We start from the raw sequence: 11,917 nt of genomic DNA, 5'->3' as shown, positions 1-11,917 counted from the left end.
ATTGAATAACTGTAAAAGTTTTTATCTGCTTAGAGTGATGATTTGGTTAACTTCAGAGTCCTTTATTTAGAGCAGTGTGGATGTGATATAATACAAAAGCATCTGCATATCCAGTGAAAGCAGCAGATTTTTCCTTTCCTCTTCGTCCAGTTTACAGCTGGTGGATGCAATTAATAAGCTCCTCTAATTAGGACGAAGGAGTTCAGGTTTCAAAGCAAGGGATATTTCAGCTCTTACTAACAGCAGTTCCAAACATTACAAGCAGCTTCCATGAAAAACAAATGTCACAACCCATTCAGACACATGGAGTACATTTAAGATACTGATATGAAGAGCATTTTCCGTTTTTGCTGTATTATCTCTTTAGAAAGCAAAAAAAAAAAAAAAAAAAAGAGGCAGAAAAAAACCTGTTGGGAGTATTTCTCTGTTGGCCAGTCAGGCAACGTCCTTTCTGGGAAATTGTTATTGTGCAACAAGCAGTCTCAACTAGTTATCTAGTTTACTTCAGTTCTTGTCTCATCTGAATTTTATTTCTCCCTGGCCTTGACCTAAAGATGCCCCAGTGTCTGCTGGTTGTTAACAGCTGTCTGAAATGCCACTCACTGTGGTCATTTGAGAGCTGACATCGAGGCTCTTTGACCAGGGTCAGGATTTCCTCCTGGAGAGGAAGGAATCAAGCTGATACCACCCCGCTTCAAACCAGCGCTTTCTATTATAGCTTCACATTGTGGGTTGCATCACTGCCATGAGTTATCTTTAAACGTTTCATTGCTGGAAGTGACATTTAAAGCACTTCATGGAGGCAGTTATTATTTTTTTTTATCCGTCTTTTATCAAACCTTTAGCTTGACGCATCATATGTTTGCATTTACAACCGCAGTGAGCTAAATGAGCTAATATTGTAAAATGTCTCAGTTTCAACATCTGATATGTTGTTGATGTTCTACTGGGATTAAAATATGGCTTTGTGAGATTTGCTAATCAGTGCATTTTGTTTTGATTTTTTGGCAAATTTTTTGGCCTTAGGACTGGATTAGTCAAATCTGTTATTATTGCAGCATGAGATGATAATGTTTTAGAAAGCTTCTTGTCATTCCAAGAATGTCCTGCAGGACAGAGGTCAGTCGATCACAGTCTGGTTTTTTTTGTTTTCATTGGTCCCTTTCAAATCTTTTACATGGATAACCCGTAGACATGCATTTGCAAAGCCCCTAATCAGAGAGTGTGTTAAAATATGTGCAAATCTTCAGGCATTAGAGATGCATGGTTAGGATGAGAATAAATGGACATTCACTGCTTGAAAACACTGAAATCGCCATCCTCATCCATGATCTGGATTTAGGTGGGTACATGTTAAACTGTATCTATGATTAAAAACTTCCAGGCTCCTTCACAATGCTCAGGTCTGAGGAATATGGGATAGCTTCTGAGAGGAAAGTGACAAGGATGGGACATTTAGATCCCAGATATCTAACATGCAGCCACCTTTATCCAGAGCATTACCGTCTCACAATTTATAATCTTGTGATGCTACTGGGTATTGGATAAGCAAGCAGTGGAACAAAATATACATTTACTGGTGAGACTGGACTGGTGAAAGACATGCAGGGTGCCATGTGCCAGAAAATGCATAATTTGTGTCCATCAGAAGAAATACAGTGGTCTGTGTTTTGTGGCTTTTCGTGTTGGGATATCTTATTTGGTAACACTCACTGATATTGGTTCATGTTACAGCTGTTCTACATTTACGTTCTGTGGCTAATTTAACAATTACTGTCATTTACAAAAAAATGTTCAGGAGCAGCAGGCAGGAACATTGACATCCATCAGTTTGTCATTTTTCCTTTCCCCAAGGTTTATTTTTTCATTTCATTATACACACTGTAACTGATTTAATTACTTTATTGCAATAAATCAGACATGTTGTCGTCTCCGGTCTTTGCTCCAGAACTTATGACATAATGACATAAGACTCCAGTCTTATGTGCCAGTCCCACCAGTAGGTCAGGTGAGTTTTTAAGTTAAACCAAGTTGTTAATCAGTGAGACATTTCCTTTTACATTCAAAGCAAAGCAACTTTATTTGTACAGCACAATTCAACAACATGTTGATTCAAAGGACTTTACAAAAGCATTAAAAACATAAGAATATATGAAGCATAATTTAAAAAAAGACAATAAGGGAAGAACATAAACTAAGCATGATCAAGTTTTAAAAATCCAGCTTAAGAGAGATGGTGCAGATTTGGACTTTTAAATACAAACCATTGAAATGCAGCTGAGAGACAAAGTCTTGTATGAAGGGGATCTTCAGTGTTGTCTGCATTGTGTCTTTGACTTTAAGTCCATACTGCTGGGACATTTCATGCTACCACATGGCTGGCTTTAATAGATGAAAGTAAACCCTAGCATGCTAATCATTTAACCTTACAAAGGTGAATTGTAAGGACGGTTAGCAGTAAGAAATATAGAGGCTAATGAGGACCATCATGTCTTAGCTTTAATAAATGCTAGCTCTTTGGTTGAGGTGAATATTTCCCTCCAAAAATGTATGAAATGATTGTGGTTACTCTTATTTAATCTGTTGTCAAACATGACTTGATCATCACTTAAATTAACATTAACATAATAATGCATTCAGTGACAAACGTGTATTTGTTTATTTAGTTTCCACCCTCAGTAATCCAATCGCTGCTGTCTGTTCCGTAGTAGAGTCTAGCGTCTTCATGATCACTAGATTAATATCTTACTTTACAGTATAACTGCAAAAGATCAGTGATGAAACAGTACAAATTTGTGTATGTACTTATATATGTATATATGTGGGTTTTATACGAACAGCAAGACTTGAATCACTCTACATGTATACTCTGTGAGCTTTATTATTAAGAGAAATATCTTATTTCAGTACACTGGAATTGTTTAAGGACACTGTATGGATGATGAGGTCAATAAAACATTTTGTGTAGTACCCCTTAACATTTTACTGCACTGTTCATAATTATTTTGTTCATCTGAAATAAATAAAAGTTAAAAAAGAAACTAAGTATTCTTACTATAAATGTAAAACAAGTTTTAAAAAGTAACAAGCTTGTCAGAAATTAGGATTCTTGCTCCTATTGATCCCAATAATTCAGTCCACACATGGCCATCAGTGGGAGTGTCTCTGAGCCCCGGAAAATAAAGCTCTAGAAAAGGTTTTAATACTATGAACAAAAACATGTCAGTCTGTAAGGGCCAAATGTTTATTTACAATCTGCGTGGGTATGTAGATAGAATAAAGAATTAGAGCAGAGACGGACAAAAAGACGGACTTTACCTGTTCCACGTCATCCACTGCTTTACCTGGTTGCAGGTAATGTGGTATGATTTAGTATTTTGTCTTGTCACGGTTTCCCAATTTGTGGTTATTTAAAGAATGTATCGAGAATATATAATAATAGTAACACACAATAGAAAAATAGTCAATCCCCTTAACTTTGTAAAAGTTTTACTCCTCCAGATGTTGACAATTTTACTAACGTCTAAAAACATGGATCTCCAAAATAGCTATCTCTCATAGACATCGTGAAGAGACATGTTGAAAACACGGTGTAGTTGTGGCCGGTTAGCTCAGTTGGTTAGAGCGTGGTGCTAATAACGCCAAGGTCGCGGGTTCGATCCCCGTACGGGCCATCCTACTTTTTGCATTTTGTTATTTGCTAACGGATCAGTTTTCTAAATTTGCTGAAAGCAGGTACGTTCTCCTACATTACGTCACGGTACGCCATCTCTTCTGGCTGTTGTGGTCCCCTGACAGACAAACCAACAAAACACACATCCACACAGACACCGGAAAATACATGAAGACTATGTGGCTACACGTTGCACCACTGGTTCCATGGTGTAATGGTTAGCACTCTGGACTCTGAATCCAGCGATCCGAGTTCAAATCTCGGTGGAACCTGCTTTTTTTTTTTTCTCTTTTTTTCCCCACATAGATTCAATGTTTTTGTCTTGATAAACGGCTATCATAGATTAGCATTTAACCATCTTCCTTACACTCAATTCATTAACTACTGCCATCTATATTGGATATATTTTTCATACACCCATTTTTTTTTACCTTTTGAGATGCTTTCTTACACCCTCTTGTATTCTAAAAAGAACATCCCGGACTTTCTAGTAATATCTGATCTTATAGGGGAATTTCAAGAGTTTAAGCCTTTTCAGTGTTTTCCCTTGAAAAAGGCTACAATAGGAGCAAGCACACTTTATGGTAAGAGGAAATAATTAAAGTCACATTTTTGGTACATTTTATCTATTTATATTTTCCCATTCATGAAGATGTTTAAGTTAGCGAAGTGAAAACTAGTGGGGTAAGTCTTCATAAATAAGGATCCTGCAACCAGTCATTCGTGTGCAGATTAGGAGCCCCACACACACCAGAGAAGGTGGATAAACTGAGAGATGATGATCTGAGCTACAAAAGACATACATGAGTTGTACCGAACACAAGATGTACATCTGCGTTAACACTAGAAAATACGTCCAAGATTATCACTGCTAAAAGCAATAAAAGAAGAATAAAGAATGTTTTTTTACTTTCATAAAAAGAATCAGAAATATCTAAAGAATTTCATTTCTTCAGATTTCATTCACACCACAAACACTACATTTTCAACCCGATCAGACATATCGTAGAAAAAATATTTAATTGATTTATTCATTTACAGGTTTTCTTTCACTCTTTACAGCTGCTGTTTACTGGATCTCTGTCATTTTTTATCCATTTTCTTGGATGTTGCTGCCCCCTTCTGGTGGGATTTCAACCCTGTATTTCTGTGGAAATGAACAAGCAATTAAAAGCAGTTCAATCATCTCAAACAATGTAATCTCTTTTCTCTCTTTATGTAAAACAAAAATATAAAACGATTGGTGCACATACTTTGCTGTCTCTGCTGTCTCTGAATGAAGTATAACCACCTCGTCCTCCTCGCTGTCTGATAACTCCACTACGTCCACTGTGTGACATGAGGAATTATCAGTTCGTGTAATCAACAACTTACACTAATGTAAGACCAAAAAAAAGCAAATAACCTGTTTTGGTCTTATCTTCTGGATAGTGTTCTTCCTCCCTCTTTGTCACTTCTTCCATTTTCTCATCACCACTGTATTCCTCCTCTTCTTCATCCTCATCATCCTCCAAGCCCCAGGTGCTTTGCTGACCCTGGCCTACCTGGCCTACACCGGGGGCAGGCACCACTGGGGATGGTACCCTGGTTTGTGCAGTTAAAGAAGCCAAGTGAAATAAAAATGCACGTTTTTAAAAATCAAGCTCAGTTCAGGATACATGGCAGCTGGAGCTTCAGCTTTCTGGATGATTCCACCAGCTGTTTCAGTCACATCTGTCATCTCCACCACCGTTTCGTCCATTTTCAGAGCTGTGATCCTCTCCTGAGGCATGGACTCTGCAAAACCACACCGTCCACCTGCCTTCCTGGAAATGTTGCATTAAGGCACATTTATCACTCTAACTTCTAAAATAAAAAACAAAACCAATAAAAAACTGTTTTTAATCAATATTGAATATATACTTAAATAAAAATGAATAAGCCACTGAATTAAACACGCTTAAGAAATTAACAAATGTGCTAATTAAATGAACAAATCCTGAAATAAATCTATCTAAACCATAATGAATAAATATTTTATTTTACTACTTAACATCTTAATTTACTTCAATGCACTTTTATTTAATTATACAATTTCAGTGTGTCCCTGTTCCAACATAAAAATAAAAAAAAAGAGTGGATCCAACACCCTATCAAGTTCTACACAATGGCTCATTAGTTTCTGTCAGGTGTGTTGGAGCAGGAAACAATTAAGACCTGAAGGACTGCGGCCCCGTAGGATTGAACTGTTCTAGATGGTGGGATCTTCAAAGTCCTGAAGGAGCATTTTTATGAAACTGTTCCAGTTCATCTCAGATTGGTGAACCTCTGTCCATCTTTACATCTGAGAGACTCTGCCTCTTTGAAATGCTTCTTTTATATTGAGTCATTTTACTGATCTCTTGCCAATTAATCTCATTAGTTGTCAAATGCTCCTCCAGTTGGTTTTGATTGGTATCAGTTCCTTTTCCAGCCATGTGTTGTCCCAGTTCCAATATTTTAGAGATGTGTTGTCATCAAATTCAAAATGAGCCAATATTTTACATGAAATAGTAAAATGCCTGTTTCAACAGCTGATGTGTTGTTTATGTTCTGAGAATATTTGCAAATAGTTTGTTCTTAAAACAAAGAGAAACATTTTCCTGAATTTCTGTTTACGCTGTGAAAAACTTGGTTGCACCTACATTTTGTGGAAGAATACCTAGAAGAAAAATGTAGGTCTACCAAGTGTTTATATATTTAATGATCCAATTATTTAATATTCATTAAACAGCATTCCATGGAAAACACAAGTGGCATTCAGTAACTCCTCACCTGGCAGCCTTGTCGTTGGACAGGGCTCTGCTGATGAGCTCTGTGATTTCTGACACCTTGACGCTGGCTATTTTACTGCATCTCATAACCTTCAACACAAACCAAAAATTAAGTTGATGGTGAAATTTACTCAAGATTCATCTGGTACCATCACTCATACTGAAAATGATAATCTTGAATATTGTAAGTAGAACAGCCTTAAACAAAGCTGACAGCATAATCAGGATTCCAGTCACCTGCTCTTTAAGCAACATGATGCCGCCGCTGGACTGGATGGAGCAGATCTCTCTGTGTTTGTTCATGGCGATCATCAGCAAGCCGTCCATCACTCGTTCCTCCCGCTCGCATGGATCCACCAGCAGATACGTTCTGTGACATAAATCGCAGGCTGGTTAATTTTTTTAACAAACTGGGGAAGTCTTTGGCATGATCAACATAACAGAGTATAACCCTCCATTCCTTCACTACAGTCCCATTGCGTTTTGATAGATCTCTGCAGAGTTTCATCCATGAACACTGTTTTCCTCTGGCCTACATCTGCCAGAATCAGGATGGACAAAGAAACCACCAAGTAACCTGTATCCTGACTTCCCTGGCTGGCTGTTCAGAGGATAACAGGGGCAGAGACAGCCCATTTAAATGGTTTGCTGAACTTCATTTAATCCAAACACCACCTTTTTCCAGTGAAGATGGTACAGTCTTAAGTTATGCACGATTCAGCAGAAAAATAATGAAAATTAACAACTATAATGCAATAAAAAGTGAGGGAGCAATCAGTTGCACCATTGCTAGATTATTGTATGTTCTGGTTAGGAAACCTCATGGTTGCATCCCTGCGTTTAACAGATGAAGTGGCCCTGATGCCCTGGTTCTCAACCAGAAAAGGGTGGAGTACTACATCCAGATTAGGAAGAAGTCTTTGCCTTAAGCGGAGGAGTTTAAGTAACACTGGGTCTTGTTTGCAAGGATGCTTTGCTGGTCTCTTGAGGTGAAGAGGGCGGTAAGCCAAAAGGCTAAGCTTTTGATTTTCTAATCAATCAATCTACAACCCTCACTCATGGTGACATGACTTGGGTAGTGACAGAGAGAATGAGATTATGGATAGAAGTGGATGACAAGGGCTTCCTTCAGAAAGTGGCTGGGCTCAGACTGAGAGAACGGATAAGGAGCTCACACAGGTTGCCTCCTTTTCTGACCCTGGGGCAGATCCAGGACTTCCTTGGGGGATTATATATCCTTTCTAGACTGGGATTGCCTTGGGATACCCCAGGAGGCTTTGAAGAATGTTGCTGGCATGGTACATCTGGGCCTCCCTCCTGAATCTGTTTCATCAGCAGATAAGAGGAAGAAAATGGCTGGATGGAAGGATGGATATATATATATATTTATATTAATTTGTTTACTTTGTTCTTTTGTAATTTCTTGGTATATATATTTTTAACACACCTGACTGAAATGAATGGTTCACTGAGCATACATACATGTTGTTGGAGTTCATTTTAATCAGGTGTGTTGGAGCAGGGAAACATTGAAAACCTGCAGGACTGCAGCTCTGTAGGACCAAACTTGCCCTGTCCTAAAAGTGTCTTCATCCAGTTTTGTGATGGAGGTAGAGGACATTACCAAACATAACTCTGACGATGGACTGAGACTGGGTTACTGAGGGCCACAGCCATTGATTTGTTTATTGATTATTCATTAAGGTTTTAGGCTCTATAGCAGGGCTACTCAATTCAGTCCTACGAGGGCAGCAATCCAGCAGGTTTTCCATGTATCCCTGCACCAACACACCTGAGTCAAATTAGGTGGCTCAAACAGCCAATCAGGTTCTACACAATGACTCATTAATTTGACTCAGGTGTGTTGGTGCAGGGATACATGGAAAACCTGCTGGATTGCTGCCCTCGTAGGACTGAATTGAGTAGCCCTGCTCTATAATATAAGGATGTGATTTTAGAATTACTACTATTATTCAACTCTGGTATTTGATTTGATCTGGATGTTGTGCTATAGTCACTCAGTACAAAATACATAAAAAGATAAAAGGGTCTGAAATAAAAAAGCACATTTTAACTTTATCCAGGTTCTACAAAGAGCTTTACGCCATGTTAGGCTCATTTACAGAAACACTTTGTAGGCAGCTGGGATGTCATCCTTGTCCTCAATAATTGATGAGCAGGTGAGCTTCCTAATGGTATCCTTTTTCTGCCTCTCTCTTTATATTTGAAGAATTTATATAATCCTCATAAATCAGCTTGGTTGGACACTCAGAGTCAGAGGAAGTCACAGCTTTTCATTAATCTCATTGTGCCCAGGGCCTCTGTGGGGCCTGTTGCTTTTGATGAACACATCTCATTCTCTTTATTCTACGCTCACACGAACGTGCACGCTTGTACAGCTACTGTGTTGTTTAGGTTAAATACCAACAGTTATGTTTTGCAGTCTTATTGCTGGTTTGGTTGTTTTTCGAGTTGCTGTTCTTAATTTTTGTCTTCATATAAGTGCTCCCAATGATTGTCTGCTTTGTTTTCTTACAGAAGCTGTTAAATATCTCAACAGGTGTAGCTGCTGGTTTTCTGTTTTGGTAGTACAGTTGTTATCTCTACACATACCCTTGTTTCCGCTTGTAGGGTCCAGCATTAAAACGTAACTTGGCAATTTCCACAAATAAAGAGCAACAATCAAGCTTCAAGAGGAGCTTTATATCCTCCTTTAAGCTCCTCGTGGCAAAGCGATGGGAGACCTTCTGCACCTGCGTCTGTGAAGTACATTTTCTGTTCATAATTACCCTTGTTGGAAGAAGGCAAAGCTGACACTGATGGGCATGTGGTAGATACTCAGGGGAATGGGGTCTCTCTCCTCCGAGCTGTACTGAGGAGAAAAAACAAAAAATCACAATTAGCTTGTTGTGCGAGGCAAAGCTGAGGTAGGAGTCGGGTGCCTGCTGACTCACCACCATCACTTCCTCTCCCTGGATGCCGACATCTGGGCGTCTGAAGTGGCACAGAGCTGTGATGGCAGCGATGCTGGCAGCGTCCATCAGGTTCCCGTCATTATTCAGCATGTGGACGTCCACTCTGATCTGCCACACCTGATCACACATACATATACATCGTTAGTGTTGTCATCACTGGGGTCACAGTGGATGTAAGGAAGAGTGTTACAGATGCATGTCCGTCACCTTTTCTCCAGACACCACACACAGGGACTCTGTATCAATGCACTTGGAGTTTCTCAGGCATCTCTCCAGCTGCCTGTTCAGCTTCACCGACAGCTCAGACTGTCTGGAGAGAAAAGAAACAGACAGATGAAGTGAAACGAAAATAAACACTTTCTTAACCCCTGAAGTGAAAAAAACACCATGGTAAACATGAGGGAAAATAAAAAAAGCACACAGTGTGTCCAATCTGTCCTCACCTTCCCTGCTCAAACGCTGGCGAAGCCATAGGTGATAGTTCAATGCTGAAGAACATGATGCCCTCATTTGGGCGATTCTCTTTAGGGGACACCAGCTCACACGACACCTGGGCCATGACCCTGAAGGGCAAATACAAAAACTCTGAGGAACTGGTTTATTTACTAAAAAAGACCCTTTGCAGTTTCACCAGCACAAATTCATCATAAGCTGGCATCGACAGTGTCTGCATGACAAACCTTTTCCTAAGAAGCAGGAGAAAAGATTTACACTCCATTTTCATGTATTAAGTGAGTATATATTTTGAATGTGGTTACTTAACAGGTACTTCAAATGGACTGAAAATATTTGGCTAGAGGTTCACCTGGTTTGTCCCAGATCCACAAAGCAGCATCCATAATCAGTCCCGAAACTGATCTTTATCTTCCTGTAGTCATACGTCTGCCGTCCATCGATCCGCTGAGGGATGACAAAAAAGTAAATGAGACAAGAAAACATAATCCAAATAAAAAGATGCAGCTGTGTCACAGAAGACAAGTCACAAAGATGTGTAGATAATTATTTAATTCATAGTGCAGTTTCAGATGTCACATACACTGTAAAACTTAAGCAAAGGAGGCACCAGTGCATCCTCACTTATAGCCTCCAGTAGCCCTCTTTGCTCCTCATTCCTCTCTCATCAGGGTCCATTTAAGGACTTGAGACAGCCATCAAAATATTGCTGAGGCTGATTTCTGATTGCCAGGGAAATGGAGAAGAGGACATGAAAAGGGAAAAAGAGGCATCCTTGTGTAACAGATATCCTTCTAAACCAGTCATTTAAAAGTAAAAAGTGTACCGCTGATATATTATGTCTGTTGTTCTGTGTGTACCACTATATTTGATTATTTTGTTAAATGAGTATCACAGATACTTGTGGCATTTAGTAATTATGTTTTTACTTGATGACTATGTCATTGATGTGTCAACCCCCTTTAAAAACTTTAAAATTCAGTTTCCTCTGTCTCTTCCAGAAGGATTTTAGCAATTGAAACATCCATCAAGATAATTTGATTATATTAATTTCTGGATAAGAGGCTAAAGGCTGAGGAGGGAGGGGACACAAAAAATGGCGATCAGGAAACCGATGCACATAGTGGAAAGAAAAAGAACAAGTCTGCCACCAGATCTGAGTTGCAGACAATGTGTTTTTTCCTACGATGTTGTTAAAGGCTTAAGAACACACAAGCGGGGACATAAACAGATGCGGTGATGAGATGAAGCATCGGTTATCAGACATAAGAGAAGTAAAGTTGAGAAATCACCTTTTTCTCTTCGATGGCTTTCAGCAAGAAGTCTCTCTCACAGTTGGACAGTGGTGTGTCCTTCATTCCGCTGTTTTATCGCTCTTAGTAGCTCTATTTATCTGATTTAACTCACTTCTCAACCACCATGTGGGTATCGTCAATGTTTACCCATTCGTGAGGCGCGCATGCGCACAAGCCCACAATTTACGGCACTTATTGGAGCTCGTTTTGTGAGAAGTGTCGCGAATATTTTTATCCGAAAAATATTGTGAAAACGACCCATTTCTGCTGCGATAGACTGGCAGCCTGTCCAGTGTGTACCCTGCCTCTCGCCTGTTAATTTTTGGGAGGGCCCTCCGCAGCCCTCAATTGGACTAAAAGATATCGAAGATAAATGAATGAACGATTATGAAAAAATAAATAAATAAATAAAATAATAATAATATGCTCCTCCTTGTATTGCCTAAGTAATAATTCATTCACTCATTTGTAGCAGTATTGCTGTTTAATATTTAATTTTATTTATTTATTTATTTATTTATTATTTGTCAAAGACTATGCACAAAAAACCCCATGACTTTGAGAAGTGAAAAGATGTATTGTACCAGATTTAGCCACCGGCTAATTTCCACCTGTGGAAATATTTTATTTTTCATTTTAATTCAGACAATATCTGTTTGGGATTGTTTGTTTGTATGTACAAAGTACACACAGATAAAATACAAATAAAACCATATGGTTATGATCCTA

The 11,917-nt window shown here is 38.9% G+C and overlaps 1 protein-coding gene and 2 non-coding genes across 3 annotated transcripts; 2 read left to right on the top strand and 1 right to left on the bottom strand.

Annotated features, from left to right (window-relative positions):
• The first annotated feature begins 3,600 nt into the window (after window positions 1-3,600).
• Window positions 3,601-3,674, top strand: trnai-aau. The gene has a single exon. It is a non-coding gene; the product is annotated as a tRNA-Ile (tRNA).
• A 199-nt stretch (window positions 3,675-3,873) lies between these two features.
• trnaq-cug lies at window positions 3,874-3,945 on the top strand. Its single transcript has one exon. It is a non-coding gene; the product is annotated as a tRNA-Gln (tRNA).
• A 731-nt stretch (window positions 3,946-4,676) lies between these two features.
• exosc9 (exosome component 9) lies at window positions 4,677-11,494 on the bottom strand. The gene is made up of 12 exons (XM_041982486.1): window positions 11,186-11,494; window positions 10,246-10,340; window positions 9,884-10,003; window positions 9,648-9,750; window positions 9,420-9,557; window positions 9,255-9,337; window positions 6,703-6,835; window positions 6,467-6,555; window positions 5,332-5,478; window positions 5,079-5,257; window positions 4,927-5,002; window positions 4,677-4,820 (listed from the first exon to the last, which is right to left on the bottom strand). The coding sequence occupies exons 1-12, from the start codon at window positions 11,249-11,251 to the stop codon at window positions 4,757-4,759; spliced, it is 1,293 nt and encodes a 430-aa protein (XP_041838420.1). The 5' UTR covers window positions 11,252-11,494; the 3' UTR covers window positions 4,677-4,756.
• Window positions 11,495-11,917: the final 423 nt, after the last annotated feature.

The sequence above is a fragment of the Melanotaenia boesemani genome, chromosome 4 (genome assembly GCF_017639745.1).
Source record: "Melanotaenia boesemani isolate fMelBoe1 chromosome 4, fMelBoe1.pri, whole genome shotgun sequence".
NCBI classification, from domain to species: Eukaryota; Metazoa; Chordata; class Actinopteri; order Atheriniformes; family Melanotaeniidae; genus Melanotaenia; species Melanotaenia boesemani.
Note: the sequence above shows the minus strand (reverse complement) of the source record. Positions and strands in the feature narration are given on the sequence as shown.